Below are 23,814 nucleotides of genomic sequence, written 5' to 3' on the forward strand. Positions count from 1 at the left end.
AAAATTGTATAAAAAGATTTATTGAAATTCATCAATGACAAACAAGACATAAAACTGAAAAAGTTTGGCTCTTTGGGGAGCAAGAGGGAAGGTTGCAATATTCCTTTTTTTTTTTGCTTTTGTCTTTTATACACAGGTGAGATATTGACTAGGAAATACAAGTCACTTCTAACTATCTTTTTAAAGAGGGATATGAAATTAAAACTGTACATTCAACTAGGAATGTTGCACAGTCAATTTAAATGACTTCGCAACATGGTAAGAAAATACAACTTTTGCAATTAGCATTCCGTGCTTGAGTGTACGAAAGGAAACCAGCCTAGGCTAGACATGCGGCATTGTCCGTCCCCCTCCCTCCAGTATTTAAAGGTTTGTAAAAATCTTCAAGAGTATTACAGAGCACAAGTGGAAACAGATTCTCATTCACTTATCATTAAGGAGGTGTTAATATATCTATATATATAATATTTTACAGACCAAAATAGTACACACCTTAGTTAAAAGGGTTCAAACATTTTCTTTTTTATTACAACTGTCAGATTCATTTCACCAGTTAACTCAGGAAATTAGGAACACTTTTTATATATTTTTTATATATATTTCAATGACTGCCGTTGACAGAGAACTTTTCCATATACCTGAAATAAAGAAAGGGCACAACTCAAGGGGAAGAATCCATGTCTGCCCGGCCATCTCCACATCAAGGAAGATTCCCCTCAGGGGGTGGTTTGTGCTCTAAAAAATAATAACAACAAGTATGGGGGAAACCCACAACGGAAGATTTGCAAAGTCACCACCCCAAACCAAATTAAATGGTGGTAAAGGGCCAGGAGTCAGGGAAAGAGATTACGTATTTGGTCACTATTTACAAACAGCGAAAGTAAAAAGATACCTACAGGAAGTGGAGGAAATAGTGTGTGTGTGTGTGTGTGTGTGTGTGTTTTCCTGGGAACGGCAGCCATTCACAAACAGGCAACAAAGAAAAACACTTTTATCAAGATGCTGCTTGCACCCCCGCTGCTGTGGCTGGAATGCTTTCACTGCAAAAAATTGCTGCATCCAGAAGAAGTAGAATAAAAAATGCTCAGAGAGTGGCAAAAGCCATTCTCAGGACCCCAAAGATCTCACTTTGCAGATCACCTTTGCATCACATGTGGAAATTTACTCGCTCGTCTTTTCAAAAACAAAACAAAACTCAAGTTGTGTCCAGAATGATCCACTCCAAGAAACAAATTTACCACTTGCTTTATATTTGTTATTGCATTAACAGGAACTAATAATGGGCACAAAAGGAAATTATTCAGGAACAAAAAGTAGAGTGGCAGGTTGTTGTTGTTGTTTTTAAAAAATGATATTTTAATTCCTTCGCCCACCCAATTATGCATGTCCCGCTCGATCCCACAGCAACGTTACACTCCGGGGAGGGGGGGGAGGGGTGAAATACAGGGTAGAAACAGTCAAATCACAGTAGGAAATTTATTCCCCACCCCCTCCCCACAACAGATTATTTTGAGTTTAATCATCTTCATCTTCTTCTCCTTCATCATCAGGTTCTCGTTTTCTCTTCTGTCCTTTTTCTTCTTCTGTGGAAAGAAATTAAAGGCCGTGTTATGGTTTTCCCAAGTGAGAGACCTAACGCCTCCCAGGCCCCATGGTTTTGGCACTTGTTCCATTGCAGGGATATTTTTGGCAAGCGCATTGAGCCAGTATGTTGAAGAAGCAGCACTGTAAAATTCTCCTTTCTGTGCCAGAGCATGGAATGACCTTGTTCCACATCAAATCCAGCACAGCTCAGGCCTGTGCTGGTCTTCGCATCTGAAGCAGGAAAACCTGAGCAGCAACTAGAGGGTCAGTCAGAGGGCAGACTGAGGGTGGGGGGCCCAACAAATCCCAAATGCCATCTACCAGCAGTGTCTCAGCAACCCACACTCAGATCCAGCCACTGAAGGGCCAAATAGTGATGCACAGACAGCTCTTCGTCTCAGGGCTTTCGCACCCTAAGGGTCCAGAACAGTTTACATAAACTGAACAAAATAATCAACAAACAAAAACATAGAACAGCTAACAACAATTCCATACAGGAAAGGCAAGTAAAAATTTCTATTTCATTTCCAAAGGCCAGGATAAATAAAACCAACCAAAGGCACCAAGCGTCGACACAGATAACACACCTTTATGGGAGGGGAGTGCCACAGTTTGGGTGCCACCAGAAAGAAGACACCATCGTCCTGTCTACCAAACGCTTATTATTAAAAAACAACTCTGCACCACATGAAGTATGTGCAAAGAATAAAAACATCTGCACAAAAATGATTTATCATTTATCAAACAGCCACAACCGGCAGGAGGAAGCCAGCAGCCTCTCTGCAGGGCTTGAGGGGGAAAATAGCACAGAAAGATCCGAAGTCAAGAATCTTGAAGGAATCTCTGTGAAAAGAGCCTCCATGTGAAATATCTCAAAATCTTATCACACTGCAGTCATGGATTTTCCTCCATGTGGCATTTTCTATCTCTTATTGGGCACAATGGCAGGAATGGGCTATTCAGACTCTAAGCTTGCATTGCTGTAACCCTTTGACCATTCACAAGGAGGTGATTATTTTTCCTGTTTCAGTTCTGCACTTACCAGCTTCTTCTTCCTCCTCTTCATCATCTACTTCACCATCGTTGAACCCTTCTTCATCCTCCTGTGGGAAAGAAAGCAGAAAATGCATGCTTTGTCCTTGTACAGAACTTTTTCAAGCTGGCAAAGCTATTGGGAAATACTGTAGAGATTTCAAAGGGGAGGGAAAGAATCCACAATGGTTCAGCAGTGAGAGACTCTCAGCTATATCCTCGCCCCTCCAAAATGACATTCTTACCTCATCTTCCCCGCTTACATCCTCCTCTTCTCCTTCCTCTTCTTCATCCTCATCTTCCTCATCTTCTACTACCTGAGCATCTTCGTCATATTCCTCTTCTGCAAAAAGCAAGCAAGGTCACAAGGTTGATTTGCTGCAAGGACCTACTGGGGAGCAGTGCGGGTCTGCTTGAGAGCAGTTTGCCATCAAGTCTTCCTGCAGCCTGACATGTGCAAGCTGAGTAGGAAAAGCATTTCCTGAGCATGGCGATAGTCGCGGTGGGGAAAGATGCCACCTGCTTGATTTCTGCCTGCCAGGCTCACGATAAAATTCACAGGAGCTCCAGCCAAGCAAAGCCAAGTGGCAGCCGGAGGTCCTTCTCGTGCCAAGAGTTGGTGTAATTGATGGGAGCTAGGAAAAGACCGTGATGCTGCGGAATCAGGCTTTCTGCTCTTGTGACCTGATGCACCACAGCACTCACTGTCATGGGATGTGGCAAACCTCAGGCTCTTGTGGTACTTGAATGGGGAGGGGAGAGGGGCTAAGATACAAGAATGATAAAGAGCTAAAGCAGGCGACGCCGCAGAAATTCAAAGGGAACATCTGAAAAAGCGATGTGCAGCTCACGAGGCTAAGGGGACTGAGGTAAATCTGGAGAATGAGGAGGAAAAGGTCTGTATCAGTGGCTATTCTCCATGACAGCTTAAGTGGAGCCTCTAAACGGCAGGTGTGAGCAACAACCAGCAAAAATGGATCATTGCCCTGACTTTCTGGGGAGCTTCCCAGAGGCATCTGCCTGCTGCTGTTGGACACAGACTAGTCAACTAGTTTCTGTCCAATCCAGAAAATCTGTTCTTATATTTTACCAACCTTTTTTGGGATAAAACTAGAGTGCTGTTAAAGTACTGAGCTGCAGCAAATTTTGCCGAAGGTTCTTAATATAGAAACAACACAAGGACATTTGTTTCTACTCTTGGGAAACTCCACTAACAAGACAGAGGTAAGGAACAAAGTGACCTACCATCTTCCTCCTCCTCATCGTCATCAAAGCCTTCCGCATTGCCCTCAGCATCTGAATCGGGGGCCTCTTTATCATCCCGGTCGTATCCGTCGAGATACGTGAGTTGCGGGAGGAGTTTGAAGACGTTGTCTCTGTAGTCGTTCAAGTTAGTTACCTCGCAATTGAAAAGATCTAAACTCTTCAGGTTTTCTAACTTTTCCTGAAAGGCAAATAAAGGGTTTTACCTATCAGAATCAAACCTTACCAAAGACTAAAGCTCACCAAGTATATATTAAAAATCAAATATGCTCCCAGAACAGGAAGGAAGGTCTTCTAGCTGACACATCAGGAGACACTTAGGAGATTTAAGCCACTGCAGAGACCAGGATGGGCTTGGTTGGGCCCTGGGAGGCTTGAGAAGGAAGGGTCCCAAATCTCTCAGACACATGGAAAGAGAAATAAACTTGCTGTGTCACCTGTGGCTGCCCTGAGAATTCAAAGCCTCACTCAAAGCAAGAGACCTTGCTTCCAAGCAATGTGCAACACCAACCCTTCAAGTGACCACCAGAGGGAGCTTTGGAAACAACTCTGCATGTCAATCAAGAGCAAAAGCGAGCAAAAAGGCGGCAGCAGTAGCCGCAGCCAGAAGATTTGCACCACTTCTGGAATTTTAAGAAGGCTCCCTCAGCTGTTGGGTTCAGAGGGTAGCAAACATTTTATTGGCTAATCAAATGATGGGAGGAAGGAGAACTTCAGCCCATCAGCTCTGGAATCAAGGGCCTGACATCTACTGCATCAAGGACCTGACACAACTCTACTGTTTTCTTGTTTTGTTTCTAACAAGCTTCATTTTGTGTTTGTTTTTAATTGTAAGCCCCCCTTGGGAGAAAAGCACCATATAAATGCAGCAAACAAAGTGCAGCAGCAGCAGGTGGAGAAGAAATTCTGATAGTGTGGTGATGTTTGGGGACTGTGAGGGTGAACTACTGCTCAGATCTGGTCTTGGCCATAAACAGCTCATGCAGCCACAGGCAACCCTCCCTCCCTGCACCCAAGTTACAGGGCCCTGGCAAGGATGACTGACAGAATGCACGGTGTTAAATCTCTTGCAATGCACCACACACTATTCCATCCCCTTCCCTGTGCCGCTAGCAGGCACACACACTCTACTGCTGAAGAGCCACCAGGAAACAAGAAAAGTAAATATGACAGGAGGATCCTGGAAGCAGCAATGGCAAAAAGCAGACCAGGAACACCACTGGATGGATGAGGAAGCAACCACTCATTGCTAGGCCTTCCTGAGAGACAAACTCTGATGGGGATGGGCTAGAGGGCCGCTGGAACAAAACTGGGTGGCAAAGAGGTCATGGGGTGTAAGGTTTGGGCACCCACAAGGCCAAGCAGGAGAGGAGAAACGGGCAGGAGGCACCCAAGAGGACTCCACCCATACACACAATTGTTTTGTTGCTGTTATTTATAGTCCCACCTTTCCGTCAAGGCAAAAATTGTCCCCCACAACACTTTGGTGAAGTGGGTTAGGCCAAGGACAGTGGATGGGCCCAAAGTCAACTTCATGGCTGAGTGGTAGTGATTTTGAGCCTGAGGTGCCTCAGTTCCAATCCAATACTCTGGTGACCACATCTGCGCCAGGGCCCCAAATGCAGCAGGCAAGGAAAGCCCCACCCCGAATCATAGGCATTAGTGTGGGCCATGGCATCAAAAATTGGCCTCAGGTGGCTCTCTGACAGCTTTGCACCGACTTACCAGAGGTTCTATTGTACTGAGATCCTTTATTTTGTTGCCACTTAGGTTTAGGTGTGTGAGGTTCGGACATTTTCCTGCCAATACTTCCAGTCCTCCTGAGATTCTATTGTCGCTTAACTCGAGCTGAGGGCAAAAATATATAAAAATGGTCCACACATTTTGCAGTTTTCAGGATTCAATCACATTTTAAAGTTTGGGGCTTTAAAATGGCTCTGTGGAATGGCTTGCACTGACCTGAATTGCCTGGGGCAGCATAGACAGCAGAGGTGGGGGGGTGCCTCTCTGTCTGGCCCTTTGAACTCTCCTCAGGCCACGCCTCTCAAAGGCCCTGTTTAACACCGGAAGGTTTTTGCCTGGCTGGAATGTGCCCTTGCAGAGGATGTGTATGAGTGTGTGTAGAAACAAGCCTACTATACAATACAGCTTTTGTTGCTCCACTCGCTTTTGCCTCTGGCCCCACCCACCACTGACATGTGGCCCTTGGAAAGTTTCCCAGAGAGGACTCTGACTATCAGGCTACAAAAGAAACCCAACCCTTGTTGTGGTGAGAGAAAATATAGCAGAGGACCTGAAGGACACAGAGAGAAGGGAAGCAGAGGAAGAGCTCCCACCAGTGAAAACACTGAAGGAACTATTAAGACATGTAGGAAAAGATCCAGGAGGACAGCATCATGGAGATCCAGGGCATAAGGAGGCAAGCCAGGAGCAAGGGGTGGGGGGAGTCAACTGTATCAAAGGCAGCAGAAAGTCAAGAGGAACGTAGCACCTTTAGATCTTGCAATTATTTTTGAGACTGTAGAGTCAGCGGTGTTCAGGGGGCAGAACCCAGACTGGAGGGTGTCAAGAGCAGAGGTGAGGCAATAGGAGTAAGCAGCATGTGCACCAGGAGTTTGAGGGTAAGAGGTGGAAGGGAGAGGGGGTGGTGCTTGGGAGAGTAAGGACGGGCCAAGGGAAACTGCAGGATGTTTAAGCATGATGGGGGAGAAGGGAAAAGCTGTATATGTGGAGGAGGGATAATGGTGCTGGAGAGGACAACTCCAAAGTGAGGAGATCACGGAAGCATATGCTAAGAGGGGTTACAGGGCAGTCAACTCATCAAGCAATAACGGAAAGCAAAGAGGGAGGTGCAGGATGAAGGGCAGCCGAAAGAGGAGAGGCGGCAAGTAATCAGAGCTGCTGGTTTCCATTTCAGCACTGAATAAGGAGGAAGAGTCTTGGGCAGGGAGCAAGAAGGGGGTGGGGTGGGACGTGCCCGAGGAGGGCATCAAAAGGAGGAAGACGGGAAGTGAAAATTCCTGCAGCTGGTGTGAATCAGAGAGGCAAAATGGTGCTGCTTGGGCAGGTAGACAGCAGATAAAGATGCAGAGGAGAATATGGGAGCTTCTAATGGACAAAGTTGGTCCACTCTTTAGTTCTCCACAGGTAACTCAGCTTCACAAGGCCATGGAGAGAGATATCAAATGGAGGGGATGAGGTAGGAGGGCTGAAAGGGGCAAAGAAAAACGCTGGGAAAGGGTTAAGGAAGTCAAGAGCAGATGAGACAGATGAAGCGAAGGTGCAAACTGCAGGAAACACAGGAGTGTGGCAGACATGAGGAAGAGGGGATACTGTCGGGAAGGCCACTGGATCAATAGATTGGAGGTCAGGGAAGGAGCACAAGGCAGAGCATGGTGGACAAGGTGCCGTGCTGAAAGGTAGCAGGGGATGAGTTGACAGAGGGAATTTTACAGCAGACACAGAGGAGCTCTTGGTGAAGGCAAGAGCAAAGGAGTGTCCGGGGCAGGGCAGGAGAGAATCAGCCGAGAGGCAAAGATGGATGGAAGAGGCAAAGAAGGAGGAGACGAGAAGCAGTAGGGTCAAGGGGGTTTATGCTGAAAAGATTAAGGAGGCGAGTCAGCAATGCCAGAGATGAAGTTTATGCATTAGGAACTCTCATTATGTAGAAATATGTGTTTTACTATTAATAACTTAAAATAAAATGCCACAATTTTGCTTTGCTCTTTTGCCACAAGGAAATCTAAACATCTGATGTAAAAGTTTCTCTTTGGCAAACTCATTCCATGCTTTAATAATAATGCCTTTCTTTTCTTTTTAAATAAAGACATCTACCCACCTTCTTAAGCTTGTTTAACTTTGGTAAGTTTGCAACTGAGGTGAGGCCTACGTTGATTGTACTTAAGAATTCGAGCTCTTCAAATTCATCTGTCAGACCTTCAATTTTGCCTTCATTTGATCTACAGTTGTCGAGAACAAGTTCTTTAACCTGCAGATAAAAATTAACAACAAAAATATTAAGTTAAATTATATTTTAGTTGCAACCACCACCTTAAGCGAACATACAAGCTGTTTTGAGGCAAACTGCAACAGCACTTCAAGAATTATTGGTCTGTTTACCATAAAAAGCTGCTAGGAAATCTCTCTCCATCTATTGAGCTAGTTTACACTGTAGATCAACAAATGACTTGGCCCATTGACTCTTCTTTTCCATTCACTCTATAGATTTCAGGATACTAGTTACCTTACGGAAGGAGACAACTCACTATTTATGTACACTATGGTATAAAAATGAATAGAGAGATTGAGAGAGCCAATAAGTGCTGTCGGCAGCCTGTTGGAGGTGGGCTCAAATCCTCGCTCAGCTGTGAAACAGGTGTCCTCGAACCAGTCACTCACTCGGCCTAGCCTACCTCACTGAGTTGTTGTGAGGATAAAATGGAGTTCATCTGCAAATATGCTGCTCTAAGCTCCATGAATGAAACACATCTTCCCACAGCTGAATTGCTCCCAGCCCTCTAATTACACCAGAGTAAAACTATGACCCTAAACACACCCAAATCAATAGGGCATGCTTACAAATAAACGTTATGCATTTTAATGTCGCATCTAAGCAAAAACTGTTTCTTTGTGAACAGCTGTACGTTTCTACAAAACTGCACCTTTAAATTTTTCCAGGAGTAACCGTTCTTAAGGTCCTCAATCTAATATAGTATGAATCAATTGCAGGTGGTGGAAGAGAGGAACATCCTACTACCAGGAAAGAAGCAAGAGGCAGTGTTAGCATCACTCCAAAGCTTGAGTGTGCCCGATATCCTCATCATTCTGACATGCATCCTCAGCTGGTTTTGTTTGGCAGATTTGATATGGAGCTTTTTTATTCTTGTAACTTTAACAGTGCCTAGCCAGGCCCCTGTGTGACCTCAGTAAATAAGAATGCCCCCAAGATCAGCACACAGCTGATCAAGACTGTTGTCTATCTGACCATATGCTGCCAGCTTGTGCTCAAGATAACAAAGAAGGCTTAAGCAACTGATGTCGATAGCACGGTGTGTGTGTGTGTCTGTGGAATTAAGAGCCTCAGAGGAATACAGCATCTTTTAGCAAAGACAAGGAGGGGAGAGAAGAACCCTAAAGCAAAATGCACCTGCCACAGCTCCACTCCTTCCTCCACCTAAGCTAGGGAAGGGGAACCAGCTGCACCCCTCCAGATGTTGTTGGACCCCAGACCATTGGCCGTGCTGGTTGAGGCTGATGGGAGTTGGGAGACCAACAACATCTGGAGGGTGACAGTTGGTTCCCCCACCCGCCCTAGACTGACACAGTACCTACAGTGGTACCTCTGGTTAAGTACTTAATTCGTTCCGGAGGACTGTTCTTAACATGAAACTGTTCTTTTTTATATATATATAATAATTTTTATTAATTTTCCAACACAAATTAAAAACAAAACAGCTCACAAAACATAGACAAACAAAACATATAAACATGTATAATTTCAAAATCTCTTTTTCATAAACCTAACTTCCCAGACTTCCCCTTACCTCCCCTTTTCTGCATCCCTGTTTTAAAATTCCTTCAGCAACCCCTCACTTCAGTTAACTAATTATTTATTTTCTTTTTTTACCCTCTTCTCTTGCTTAATCAATTACAGCTGTAATTTTATTTTTTCCTTTCCCTTGACATTTTAGCACTCATTAATTTTACAACAATTCTTAAGATATACTTTAAATTTCTTCCAATCTTCTTCCACCGTCTCTTTTCCTTGGTCACGGATTCTGCCAGTCATCTCCGCCAGTCCCATGTAGTCAATCACCTTCGTCTGCCATTCTTCCAGCGTGGGTAATTCTTGTGTCTTCCAATACTTTGCTAAAAGAATCCTTGCTGCTGTGGTAGCATACAAAAAAAAACGTCCTATCCTTCCTTGACACCAATTGGCCGACCATGCCCAGGAGAAATGCCTCTGGTTTCTTATGGAAAGTACATTTAAGTACCTTCTTAATTTCATTATAGATCATTTCCCAGAAGACCTTAATCCTCGGGCAAGTCCACCAAAGGTGATAGAAAGTACCTTCAGTCACATTACATTTCCAGCATTTATTATTGGGCAAATGATAAATTTTTGCGAGCTTCACTGGGGTCATGTACCACCAACATGAAACTGTTCTTAACCTGAAGCACCATGCAACCTTAAGAAAGGGCAGGGACACCTGGGAGGGTGTGAGAAGGTGGCTGCTTTGTGTGCAGAAGGCGCTAGGTTCAGTCTCCAGTTGAAAGGCTCTCACAGAAATAGTAAACACCTACAGTGGTACCTCGGGTTAAGTACTTAATTCGTTTCGGAGGTCTGTTCTTAACCTGAAACTGTTCTTAACCTGAAGCACCACTTTAGCTAATGGGGCCTCCTGCTGCTGCCGCGCCGCCAGAGCACGATTTCTGTTCCCATCCTGAAGCAAAGTTCTTAACCCAAGGTACTATTTCTGGGTTAGCAGCGTCTGTAACTTGAAGCGTCTGTAACCCGAGGTACCACTGTATTAGAATCATAGAACTGTAGAGTTGGAAGGGGTGCAAAGGGTCATCTAGTCCAACACTTTCAATACAGGAATCTCTACTAAAGCAGCCATGGCATGCAGCCATCCAACCTCTGCTTAAAAACCTCCAAGGAAGAGAGTCCACCACGTCTCATGGGAGTCTGTTCAAACAGCTCTTACCAGTGCTTTTTTTCTATTAAAAAAAATGTTTAGGGGTACTCTCATTTTCCTACTCATATTGAAATACTGCCCCTCAACCTAGATTCACAAAATACTTAGGGGTATGTGTACCCCTGCGTCCCCCTAGGGAAAAAAGCACTGGCTCTTACTGTCAGAAAGTTCTTCCTGGTGTTTAGTTGAAATCTTTTTCTTGTAACTTGAAGTCATTGGTTCGGGTTCTACCGTCCAGAGCAAACAAGTTTGTGCCATCTTCCATTTGACATCCCTATTTGAAGATGGCTCTCATATCTCCTCTCCGTCTCCTCTTTACCAGGCTAAACTCCCTCAACCATTCCTCTTAAAGCTTGGTTTCCAGACGCTTAATCATCTTGGTTGCCCTCATTTGCACACGCTCCATCTTGTAAATATCCTTCTTATATTGTCGCACCCAGAAATGGACACTATACTCCAGGTGTGATCTGACATTAACATTCAAAGAGAGAAAAGCAGCCACGAGCTATGTCTGCAACTGTATCTTGATCCTCTATTATGCCTTACTACTTATATAAAAATGTATCTGCCATAACTATAAAAGATCCCGTTCTTCCATTATTATTATTATTATTATTATTATTATTATTATTATTATTCCCCCCACCTTTTCCCCCTGACAGGGACTCAAGGCAGCTTACAGCCATACTTTCACTTCCACAATAATTACTTGGAAAGGACAGTTAAGCACATGTACTGGGTTTTTTCAGGAGGGCCCATATCCAACCATGTGCAAATATCATTCTACGCACAAGAAATCTGCCATCAAATATAATTTAATTTTCTTCACCATTTAAGATATTTTATATTAATTGTTTAATAAATTTGCCCAAGATACTCACTTCTGGGCAACTTTCTGGGTGCCACGTGCCAGTGTTGGGTGGGGCTAGAGGCAAAAGTGGGCAGGGCAACAAGTATAAATTCTACCTTTGAACAGTAGGCTAGTTTCAACACACTCACACCCCCTCCCTGCCCTCCATCCAAGCAAGCAAGAGGCACGATCAGATGTCAGCCTCTTTCCAGCCAGGTAAAAGTGCTCAAGGGGGAGATGGAGCAGGAGTTGCCTAGAAGTGGGTATGTGGCTTTTTCATAGAGTGCCAAGGAACACAGACAGCCTGAGGTTTCCCACCCATTTTGATGGTTTAAAAGCCCCAGTGAAATTAGATGGCTGCTTAAAAAGTTTTTGTTTCTTTTATCATGTCCCCTTATCAGGGGTCCTTCTCCAAATGATACATTCTGTTCCTTAAAACTGCCCTCAGGTGGTTTTGTGCTAGCTGCATTGAGGGCAGCTGAAACAGACCTTTGCAACTTATTACAAAAGTGCACAGTGAGAAGAGCAGAGATCTCTAGTCAGCTTCTCTGCCTCCGCTTAAAGCACAGATCACCACACCCCTGCCCTGCTGACGAATCCTGGCACCCCACAGCTTTGCTCTTCACTGAACCCAAAACTGCTTTCCAAACTGGTTTCTCTGGATCTTCCTTGCAATATGCCCCTCAGCTTCCTCCATGAAGTTTGCTTTTGAAAATTGCTGCTACTTGTCCCAGGAAGATCCCTGTTGTTAGTGTTCTGCATCAACTAAGTGCTTCACATCGCAAAAGATCCTCCTTTTATAGCATGGGGAGGAAGGAAATATGGTACCACTCTCTAATACACACTCCTCCCTACATGAATGGCTTGCTGATAAGCCATCTGAATCCACCCACTGACCTTGCATACCTGAGCCCAGCTGTGGTCCTGCAGTGCATTTCAGCCTAACCTTCCATATCGCCATCGCCCAGGGCCCAACATCCTGGCTATGATCATGCATGAGAAGAGATTCGTTTTGGATTCAAAATGGCACTCTTTGCAATATATATATTTGGCCAGTGTAAGTATCTACACAAATAAATCAAACACCAGGGAGCTTTCTGTTCTTCCAGCCTCCTGGAATGGCCTTGTCTTTGACTGGCCCTCCTAGCTTACAGAAGCCCCAGCAACTGACAACCAGGGTAGTTCAGTTGGCAGAGCATCCGACTATGACTGAGAACTAAGTTCAAACCTGCCTCTATCTGCTCTCATTGGGGGCCCTCGTTCTATCTCTCTGTGTGTCTAACCCATCTCACAAAGGGGACAGGGAGGAACTAGGCTCCTTGCAAGAAGGGTGCAACAGCAATTTAATAAACAAAATGGCATTTATTGTAATTTCCAGAAGGGTAACAGGGTTAGTCTATTGCAGCAAAAACAGCCAGAGACCTTAGAAAGGAGCACATTTATTATGCCCTAGGTTTTTGTGGGCTCAGGTCCATGAAACCTTTTGCCATAATAACTGTGTGAGAATTTAAGGTGTGGTGAGCCTCTAGTCCAAAACAGGAGGACTACCTTCAATGGCTAATTCACAGATGTGGACTTCCCATAAAAGTCTTCTTAGGCACCCTCCCGCTTCTCCCAGCCCAAATTAGGGAGGGAGGAGGTGGGGAGACAAAAGAAATCTCCAACGGTCTTGGTGCAACCTCAAAGCTGCCTTCACAACCACAGAGGGGATCCTCTGTTACTGGACAATCCACAGCTGTTATTTTGGGATGCCTGTAGCTTCCTTAATTTATGTCGAGTAGGAGGCACTATGTCTCTGAATCCCAGTTGCTGGGGTTTACAAAGAGGGAGAGTGCTGCTGTTGCACTCTCATCCTGTTTTGAGGGCTTCCCATAGGTATTTAGTCAGTCACAGTGTGAGAACAGGGTGTTGGACTAGATAGGCCTTTGGCCTGAACTAGCAGGACTCTTCTTATGCCAAATTATGACTTAATTACAGATGGGATAGCTCAGCTGGTTGCTCTGGCACAGCTCTCATTCATGTCAAGGGATTTGTGCAGGTGTGCTATTTAGTACCAGACAGGGCACATAAAAGGGCATGTTGGGTTTTTTGAAAACATCATTGTGACCCATAAATAGTACCGTTAAATAGAACAATGGGTAGAAACCTAGGAGTCATCGAATAAGAGGTTAGCACACTGAGGTACAGGGTCCCTCACATGAAAAACACCAGGCCAGTGACTGAAAAAAAAGTTGAAAGAAAAACAATGCAGAACTAAGGTCAGGACCTGTTTGAAGGCCTCCCAGAGGCATCTAGTTGACCACTGTAAGAATAGGGTGCTGGATTACATGGACCTTCGGCCTGATCCAACAGCCAGGCTCATGTTGCTCAGATGTCAGGTAGTAGACCAGAGAAAAACATATGGGGTGTGGGTGGGTGACTATGAAGATGTCACCAGAATATAGTTCACCATTAGGCAGTTTATAAAGAGGAGATGGAGGTGTACCTCCTTCTTCTCCATACAAAGCCAGCAGGCTATTATTATAAAAAAATAGTGAATCCACCGTTTGCCTTTTCAGAGTCTAACCTCTGTTCAACAATTATAATGAACAAACATGTTCTGAAATTGCCTCTGTGGCATTCCCTCTGCAGGAACAGATACCTTCAGCACCGCTTACCTGGCTTGCAATGTGGAAATCACATCAGATAAAAACAAGCGGCAGCAGCAGCAGCAGCAGCAGCAGCAGCAGCAAAGAACTACATCTTGCAGGAATACTCTCCCTACAGAGTACCAAAGGAACCCCTCCCATCAAAGGCAGGCAGGCAGGCAGAGCCTCTGGGAGCCAGATGGCTGAAGAACTGCATTAAGCAAAGCCAGCACCTCCTTGCTGTCTCAGCAAAAGGAAGGTTATTGGAGAGAAACTGAACAGCAAGAGCATGTGGGCAAGGACTGAGCTCCCTGCTAAAGCACAGAAGTGCCTAGTACACATAATTGTATACTTAGGAGCCATCAACCACTCAACTGCCCTCCCTAGCAAGTGGCACTAGATCCTCCTTGTTGCACCAATATTTCCCCCCACCCTTTTCTCATCCTCTATTACAGCCAAGCTGGGGCTGAAGTCCAGCCAACTCTTCTCCACCAACCAGGCAACAGGCTCCCAGGATTTATCATACCAGATTTTGGGATGTGGAAAGAAAAGCGAAAAGCCACACAGCTGCAAGATCAGATATTTTAAAAACAACAAGGATAAAATGTCTCAACAAATAAAATATGCAGTGCAATTTTTTTAAATAGAGGTTGGATGGCAATCTGTCATGAATGCTTTCACTAAGACTCCTGCATTGCAGGGGGTTGGACTAGATGACCCTTGGGACCCCTTCCAATTCTACGAATCTACAATCATCCCCTATTTCCAGGCTCACTCTTCTTCAGGGGATCAACTACAACTGATCTCTTGGCACCCCTTCTTCTCAAAGTTTCCAGCTGGGGTACAGAAGACCTGCAACTAATTGTTGCAGTGTCCTCCTGTTCAGTGTCCCAGTCAGTCAATCATGCCCTTCTCCACAATACTCCATTCTGTTAACTCTCCACCCAGTTTTCAATCCCCCCTACCCACACTTAACAGTAAGGGAAAGGACTGGGAATCTTGTTTCTGTTGTTACACAGAGACATGCTGCTGCAAGCCCATCATAAGTAAAACACCAGGCCGAAAATCCTCTAGCCCAGTTCCAAATGAATGAGGGCAGGGGACTGCCTCTCCCCATGCACCTTGAAGATTACCCCCACCCCAGCCCTCCTCTCCAGTTGCAGGCTCAGGTAGGTGGGGCTCATCTTGCTGCCCAGGGTGAGTTAGATTTCTTGCTCCTTGATTTTGCCATGAAATAAATAGCTTAAAAATGGACTGCAATAGTCTTGCCCACTACACCTGTGTAAACTAACATCTGTTGTGAACCAACAGGATTGCCAGATCTGAAAAGTAACCGGCTATGTTACAGTGTAGGTAAGCATGCATGTAGTTTTTCCAATAAAGCCAACTCCTGTTTACAGAGACCCATGGAATATTGAGACAAGTGCAGAAACAAAAGGAAATTCTGCTAAATTAAACATTTCAGTTAAATGGGTCATATAGAATTGAAATTCACCAGGTCCAGGGCATAAGGAGTTAACATGAAAAACATCATATGGCAGCCTTCCCCAGCCTAGTGCCCTCCAAATATGTTAAACTACAATCCCCATCAGTCCCAGCCAGCACAGCACAGCTGTATTATGTTGGGCTGATGGGAGCTGTAGTCCAAAACATCTGGAGGGCACCGGGTTGGGAAAGACTGGCATATGATACACCAGGTTAAAACTATCAACTTTGCCCTGGACACAATCCACTGGGCTCTCCTGCTGTAGCTAAGCTCCCATTCATATAATCAAGGCAAGAGAAAAGAATCCCCAACAGAGGATTTGTTTGATTTTTAATGGACTCGGCTTGCATAATTTCAATCCTTGTAAAAAGAAAAAAAAATCACCAGCAGCAACCCAATAAACCATACAGACTATTCCAAATACATCACCCTCAACAAAAATTTTATTGGAAGTTAATTTGTCTTGCTTTGGACACATTTGTAACCTATTTCCAAGCAAGCGTCTTTAATAAAACAAATCCAAATGCTTGGCTAGAACTTCATGAATAGTAAATATTCAAATGTCTAGCAAAAACCTAATGAATAGTAAATGAACAAAAGGTAGTTAGGTATAAAGCCACTTTTATACATGTCTGGAATGCCACACTATAAATAAATTCACTATATTCCAATGAATCAGCTAGATTAACAATACTTGCTTTCATTGTAACTGAGACATTTTTAAATAGATGATTATCTTTTCCATGACAAAATGTACCTATCTAGAAGTAATCTGATATTATTTTAAGAAATTGCAGAATACTGTGAAATTCTCATGATAAAATTATGTGGTCCCATGGCTAAAATTCTAGTTTTAAGCTATCATTGTTGTGGAAGACAGTAGCCAAACCTTCTACAAGAAATCCTTTAAGCAGCAGGCTCTGCTAGGGGACATAAAGTCTGAAGAATTCCCCCACTTATTTCTCTTCAGCAATAACTGGGATACAGTGTAAATTAAAGTTTTGCAGCATTGCCTTCTCTTAAGGTGGGACTGTTGGCAATCAATTGCTTTTTCGAAAGGAAAGGAGCTCCACGGTTCTTGCTGGTAACTCAAATACAATAAAGTAAAAACCCAGAGCCAGTATTTTTGCCGCCAAAGAGAAAAGGAACCTTCCTGTCTCCCTAGGAAAGATGGCCTTGACTCTGCCTTCCCACATCTTCCACAATTCAAAGAAAATCCACTGACAACGGACGGTAGGAACGACTGTAGAATCTATAGCGCAGGAGCCCCAGACAGGCCCCCTCCCCAAATAGGATGGAAGGCCCTCGCTGCGTTTCGCCACAGCCCCCCCTTCCTCCCGACCCAAATATTGTCTCTGTCGGGAAGCACTTTAAAATGACTGGCTGATTCCAAAAAGCCCCCCCCCTTCCCGCCAACAGCAAGCAGATGGGAAATTCCTGGGCCCCCGAAAGCAAGATCGTCCTTCAAACTACACCCCGCCCCGCAATCACCTTGGGTGCAACTTCCGTAATGCTTGTGCAAACCTCCTTTTCCTGGCCGTTTTGCCCGTCTAAACGGCGCGCCTCTCCCCCTCCCGCGTCAGTGACACCAGTGACAAAATGGCAGCCCCTGGAAGCTGGCAGTCATGTTCGGCTCGCTCGCACGCACGCACGGCGGAGGGAGGCAGGCGGGCGGGCGGGCGGGCGGACGCCCCCTTTGGCTCCGAGGCGGCTAAGCGCCACCGTCCATCCCCCCACCCCGTCCGTTCCCGTGATCTGAGCCCAAGCGTGCGCATGGGGGGGGGAAGGAGGGCGCGGGGTGGGTGGAGGCGCTTCCTTGCTTCTCTCTCTCGCTCGCTCGCTCTGCTGCTCCCGCCGCCCGGGAAGGAAAAGGTAACCTTCTGCCCATGAATTATGCACCGCGCGCAGAGATTCCTGCGGGCGGGCGCCGCGATCCACAGACACTCCCCCGCCCAGCTTAAGACCGAGCATGTCCCCCAACCCCATATTTTTTTGTTTTGTTTTCTAGGCGTCCGTGCAGATTGCGTTCTCCTCCTGCTCCTCCTCGCGTGGATCCAGAGGGCTCCTCCGCTTCCCAGCCCAGCCTCTTCTCTCCTTTGCAGTTCGACGGGGGGAAAGATGGCGCCGTGTCCTACTTCGGAGTGAGTGTGTGTGGCCAGCGCCAGCGAGGAGACCCAAGTTAGGCAGAGGCTTTCCGCGGGGCGGAGGCAGAGAGAGAGAGAGACCGAGGAGTGCGCTCTTCCGACGGAGCTCCCGACCCACAAGCAAGGCGGATCCGGCGTCCCCACGAGCGCACACACAAAACACGCCCGCGGCCAGAGACGCGTCTGCCCGCACAAGCCTTAGTCAACACCCGCGACGGAGAGAGAGGGAGAAGCAGAACTGCGCCGGTGTGTGTGCCATAAAAAGCGCCCCCCCCCCCTTTCCAGACTTCTTTCTTTTAAAGTTTAAAGAGCACGTTACATAAATCTGCAGGTCAGGTTCTTGCGCTTGTCTAGGGGCCCGAAATCGCAGAGAGCTGCAGCTGCTGCTGCTTCCGAGGCAAGGGGTAGTAAGGGAGATGGGGGCGAAAGGAGGCAGGTGACAGATCCATTTCCCCCACTACCGCCACCAGCACGCTGGAACCAAACTGCGTTATGATTTTAAAACCTTACGTAAATGCCCCCACCCCCGCGTTAGCGGAGGAAAACATCTTTAAAGAGGGTGGGGTTGGGGAGGGGGGGGGGGACTTGCTTCCCCAGACACAGGCGAGTTCTTGCAAAAGAATGGGAGGGGGAGATGAGAGCTCGCACTCCGGTTCCGAAGCCATCGTCTTTACGCAGAGTAGAAGCCACCCAAATCTCTCCCCACGAAGACCAGCCTTCGAAACGGGCAACCTTAATTTCTCCTTGGGCGGCGGGGCGGGAAGGATGCAGCGCCTCAAGTTCTCTCCCCCCCCCCCCCCAGCCCCAACCTTACACAGGCTGAAGTGTTTTCTTCTGTTGCAAATAGGCACCAGGGGGAAAAACGGAGCCCTAGAAATCGCCCGGACGAGGCTGGGAGACTTTACAAAATGCAGCTCCAACCTCTTCCTCGCTCGGACAAAGTTTCAGCTTTATTTAGAGGCAGAAGCAGAACAACATCCCAAGTCCAGCCCCGAGGAAAAGGGGGGTAACTCAACCAGTCAGCAACCCCCGCTTCCTTTCGCCCGCCTTTTTGTGTATCTTGTGTTTGCGTGAGGATGGTGGCTCCATCAGGGGCTGCTTCGGCCGCCAGCTTCCTTGCCCTCTTCGCTATATCGGAGGGTTTAAGCCCCCCACCCATCTTCCAACCCTTGTATTGAATGCAAAGTCCCCCTACCCTCCCAAAAACTATGCCTGAGCTTCGCAACATCTGGGGAGGGGAGGATGAGAGGGAGAGAGAAAGGGCGCGTTCATGAGGACTACAAAGTTGCAAATATGGCTCCCCAGTCACCCTCGTCTGATCCGCTGCGAAGAGGCAATGAAAACTGGTGATCGCCCCCCAAGTCGCTCACAGACCCCCCCCCCCAACCTGCCCGGCTCCAGAACCTGATCCTAGCAAACTCCTCCAGTCCCCGCCGGAGCGCAGCGCCAACTCGACAAACCATTATTATGCCGAGGCTTTTGCGACGCGCTTTCCCGGGGCGCTATTTTCCCTGCCACCCGGGCAACCAAACACGAAGGAGACTTGCCTTGGAAACCGGGTGGTAATTTTTCTTACCCCCCCCCCCCGCCCCATCTTTGGTCAGACTCGAACGCGTGAGCTTTTGGGCACCCCCCCCCATGTGGGTACACACAGCCACGCGCGCGCGCACATACACACCGTGGGCACCTCAAGGGCAGCAAAAGCACCCACGACGGCAGCTGGCACAGACGGCGCCCACCTCTCCCCACGGCGAGCGTGCCCCCTTACTCCTGATGTATTGGCTCTCTTTTTTGCAAGCTGCCCCCCGTACCAACACCTTCTCACAAAGCCCCCCGCCCCACATTACAAAAATAAAATAAAAATCTCCTTGCACAGGCTTACGTCGGAGGGCGTCCTGTTCCGCAGCTCTAAGTGGATCCTTTTCTTCATGTCCATGTCCCTGATTCAGCAGGAGGCTCGCTCCGTCTCGCTGCGCTGCGCTCGGCTCCCTCTTTTGTATTGACACCAATGGAGCAAGCCAGGGACCCCCCCTCCCGCCCCCCCGACCAAAGCCAGCGCGCGAGGCAAGAGGGACTTTGAGCGCTCAACCAGCTCCGCTCGGAATCCCCCAACGCGGCCAACAAGCGCGCACACTAACCTGATAACTGCGGGGGCGGGCGCTTGCCGAAAAAAAAGCTCCTCCGTTACGGACGTGCGCGAGAGCCAACCGGAGTTCGGGGAGCGCACACGCGATCCAATGGGGAGCGACCAAGGGCGGCGGGGGCCAATGGGAGAGTGCGGCACGGTCGGCCAAGGAGGACAGCCCGGTTGGGAACCAGCGAGCTGAGGCGCAGTCGGGACTAGCCGCGGAAGGCGACGGGTGGAAGAGCTGCCGGAGGCTGGATTCGACGAGCGAGCAAGCGAGGAGGGGGCCTTTCCCGCGCCGGGGTGTGCGTGTGCGCGCATTTGCGAGGACGGTCGGGGAGGAGGACCAGCAATGGGGAGGGGCTGTTAAGCAGAAATGTGTGCGGTGGGGTCTGTATCAAAAAGTGGGTTACTGGTGGGTGGGTAGGAGCACTGCTGACCCTGAGATGAAAGGGGTGGGGATAGAAGGGAGGGACGGAGGGAGGGAAGAGGCTGGGGATGCGATGGGAGCGCTTAAAGGTTGTGGGGCTGTAGAAATGGGAAGGGCGAAGTTGTGGGTCTGCGTTAAGGGTTAGGAAATGAACGGATTCAGGGAGGGAGCGAGGTTAGTTTGGATTTGGAAGGAGGGCTGCCTGGGAGTCATTATGGGATGGGAAGAGGATATAAGTGATCTGGGAATTATTTAAAGCTTAGGAAGCATAGGTCGTAATTTCTAATGCATGAAGCCTGTACTTTAGAGCAGCGGATGCTCTGAAATTGAAAAGACGAGGCTAGATCCAGAATGGGGCTGGGAGTTGACAGGTGGGTTAGAATTTTTGGCAGGGGAAATAGTTCAGGGAGGTGTGTTGTGAAATGGGTTGCTCTGTTGAAAAGAGTTGAAGGAAATTAGATAGAAGACTGAGAGTTTCTTGAGGGGGGGATCATTGTGATGGGGAATGGCTGGACAAATCCTAGCTCCATATTGCCCTAGCATCTAGAAATGTGGCACTGTCTCCTAGAAATATAAACACTTCTTTTCCAGTTGTAGGGTGGGTGTGGCTCCTGAAATGAGAGGGCTGGCTTTGAATACAGGAGTCAAGTGGGAAATGAGTAGAAAGAAATCTTGCAAGAAAGTGACAGTGTTCCCCAAGATAACAATAATTGCTGTCAAATGTTGATAGTTTTCATGGAATAAAAACTATCTCAGAAATAAGAGGTGGGGGACACTTGTTCTTTCTGTCTGATGAGGATAGGAAAAGAAGCAATAGTAGTCAACTACAAAAAAGGTAGAGCATATGTTTAAAGATTAGGCGGTCCCCTTATATGAATAGTTCAGCAATGGTGTAAGCAAGGGAATGTGAGGAAAAGGCGGTGTTTTAAAGTTGCTGGTGGTATTATACAGTCAGCAGCACTGTTGGGTAAGCAGGAACTGTGCCTTGAAATGATGCAAGTAGGTCTAGGCAGAATTCCTATTGGGCAATGAGCAACAGTATTGGAAGGTGTTTGTTAAAGTTAGGGCTGAATGTAGGGCTGGTACTTCGAAATAAAATAATGCATGCCAGGACTGAGTTGTTTACATTGAGGGAGAATTTGGGGGCTGTCAAATGGGAACTGCTGCAAGAGAGCTGTATCTCAACTATGGTGTCTGATACAATAATTTTTGCAAGTTCCTTTCCCCTGCATTTCCAGCTAGGGACAAAAAGAAGGCAGAATCCATCAGAAGAAATTTTGAAGCAACAGAAGGGGTGTACTCCAATGTGACTGCATTTCCTCCCCTAATATCCAGGCTTGTTTGAAAAGAGGTGTGGTTGGTTTGGGAGGGTTGTCTTTTGTTGGCACCCTTGCTGTTGGCCTATCTTGTTACACTTCTGCTTTCCAAGCAGTGTCACACGTCTCTTCCCTTTCATTGCACCTCTTGTACTACTCCCCAGAGTGAAGAGGAGATCTTTTGGTAATCACTGGGGTATTTATAAAAGGAATGCTTGGTACTTGCAAGCTCACTTTCTTTGGAGGACTTCCAGGACTTCAAGCTGCAGGATCAGAAATAAAGTTCATGTGGGAATGCTATTTAAACAGGGTCATACTGTTATGTTAATTGCTCTTGTCACACTGACGAACCTTCAGGTATGGACTTGTGTCTCTTCTCCTTCCTCCCAAGGCTTGAAATCTTGCTCTTGGTCCTCCCAAGCAGCGAGGAGCCTAATCAAGCATGATAAACTAGGATGCTAAGTTGGATTTCTTCTTGAAATCTTCTTGAGTTTCATATGTTTAAAATACTATAATGGATTTTAGTGGAGGGCTGACTTTCTATATTTTCACATGTGATAATTCAGGGAAGATTGGCAGGATGCAATTCACCCTTCAGTGAAACCTCTAAAGAACCAAATAAGTTGCATCAGTGTTCTTAAGTTGGTCTCTGTGTTACCCTTTTAATTGTCAATATCAGCATATTCCAGTGGTAGAACTGTTTTAAAGTTCAATGGTTCAGTCATCATAAAGTGACTTTGGTATTCCAGCATTCTCCTTTTCAGGCAGTGCATCAGGAGAGGTCTGCTGAGCTGTTTGGCTATTTTAACTGGAACTGGCATAGTCAACAAGTCAAGGGATGGATTTTCTGTAAGACTTCCTAAAGATCAGTTGGCTATGGACCATATCTTTTATCTAGTCTTGTAGAGAGGTTAGGGGAAGGTCAGCTCGGAGGAAAAGAACATAAGCCACAAGGACATGTGGAGTTTGTTGGCATTTTTTAAAGCCCCATGAGTGAGCTTCAAGAACCATGAAATACACAGCACTTGAGCTCAAACATTTACTTTGCATTACATAGCGACAGTAAGAGAGGTGACAGCCATGATTCTGGGGCCAAATGATTAGATGACAAGCAACTGCTAATATTTCTGCCTAGCCTCAGTGCTTGGGAACCCAAGCTGTAGTGCACGAACACTCGCATTACTGCTGCTCTTTCTCAGTTTTCAGTATGCAACGTGCTTTATAGTCTTCAGCTGTTAGGACTAAAGATTCAAGTACCCACAAAATTTAAGTCTTAAAGGAGGATGGTATCTGGCATTGAATCTCTGAAAAATGTTAGCATAAATTAAGCACTTGCAGAGCTGTAGGCATTCTTGTCTTCCTCCCCGCCCCCGCTTTTCTGTTTTTGCAGGTATGGGGAAAACAGTGATCAGAAGATCACTGTTTTGCAAGCCTTGTACAATTTCATAAGGTTCTGCTGTTTTGCCTCTAAAACCAGCACTGCGAAATAACAGCTTTTTGTAAAAGTGTGATCACACCAAAGTTCAGTGAGAAATACAAATGGAAATGGTTGCTCTCTCCCTTGCTGCAGGAACCCATTATTCCAAAGGGAATTAAAAGCACATACTTCTTACTTTTTTTGGCACTCCTTCCCCCACTGGAACATAAGTGACTTCAAATGAAAGTGTATGTACTTTTTCACAACCGTTAATGCATTTCAGGCTGCTGCAAGAGGATAAAGGGAAGAGCTTGTTTTCTAAACTAAGCTGGACTGAGGCAACAGAATGGGTGACATAATGTGACATAGGGCAACTTTTCATGACAACTGTGCATTTTTTTCATAAAAAGCAAAAAAATGTACAGCATAGTGACCATTTTCAGATATGGAGCATTTGATATTGCACATGTGTGCATGTGCACAGCCAATTGAAGTACTTCTATTAGAGCATGGTGTAATCTATTTTCCTTTTTGTATTAAAGGAGAATTTTAAAATTGTGTTTTTAAATTAAGGGTTCTAAACAAAATATCTTAAGATTCTAATGCGATATAATTGGACTGAAAGACAAGAAATATATCAGTTTCCTGATTCCATCTGAAAGTTTAATATAATGCTCTTTTCAGATTCAGGGCAAATGACATGTTTTCTAACTTTTAGCAAGCAGCTTGTGGGTATAAACCTCTATCCTCTAGCTTCCATTTCAGTGGGGCGTGTGGAGGTCTTCTGGTTTGCTTTTGGTGAATGTACTCCTATCTGCTGTTGTATTAGGGCAGCCTTTACT

General features: G+C 46.3%; 2 protein-coding genes and 1 long non-coding RNA gene across 4 annotated transcripts in view; 2 read left to right on the forward strand and 1 right to left on the reverse strand.

The window, feature by feature from the left end:
• The window catches only part of ANP32A (acidic nuclear phosphoprotein 32 family member A), a 26,405-nt gene continuing 2,591 nt past the window's right edge, over positions 1–23,814 (reverse strand). Inside the window, exons 1-7 of one of the 2 annotated variants that reach the window (XM_081839306.1) lie at positions 19,567–19,727; positions 7,718–7,867; positions 5,605–5,727; positions 3,862–4,060; positions 2,862–2,959; positions 2,627–2,687; positions 1–1,583 (exon numbers count right to left, since the gene is read on the reverse strand). In XM_081839306.1, the coding sequence (XP_081695432.1) occupies positions 1,516–1,583; positions 2,627–2,687; positions 2,862–2,959; positions 3,862–4,060; positions 5,605–5,727; positions 7,718–7,867; positions 19,567–19,620 (753 nt within the window). In that variant the 5' untranslated portion in view covers positions 19,621–19,727 and the 3' untranslated portion in view covers positions 1–1,515. Of the gene's footprint in view, positions 1,584–2,626; positions 2,688–2,861; positions 2,960–3,861; positions 4,061–5,604; positions 5,728–7,717; positions 7,868–19,566; positions 19,728–23,814 lie in introns of those variants that run through there. The other variant, XM_081839307.1, reaches the window with a different exon arrangement.
• Positions 17,034–18,008, forward strand: LOC309328943. The gene is made up of 2 exons (XR_014150929.1): positions 17,034–17,412; positions 17,549–18,008. It is a non-coding gene; the product is annotated as an uncharacterized lncRNA (long non-coding RNA).
• Positions 19,834–23,814, forward strand: part of LOC309328794 (uncharacterized protein) — an 18,886-nt gene continuing 14,905 nt past the window's right edge. The window contains exon 1 of the mRNA XM_081839175.1: positions 19,834–20,112. The gene's annotated coding sequence lies outside the window, so the exon portion shown is untranslated. The remainder of the gene's footprint in view (positions 20,113–23,814) is intronic.

Source organism: Podarcis erhardii (assembly GCF_964252035.2).
Source record: "Podarcis erhardii genome assembly, chromosome: 14".
Classification (NCBI taxonomy): domain Eukaryota; kingdom Metazoa; phylum Chordata; class Lepidosauria; order Squamata; family Lacertidae; genus Podarcis; species Podarcis erhardii.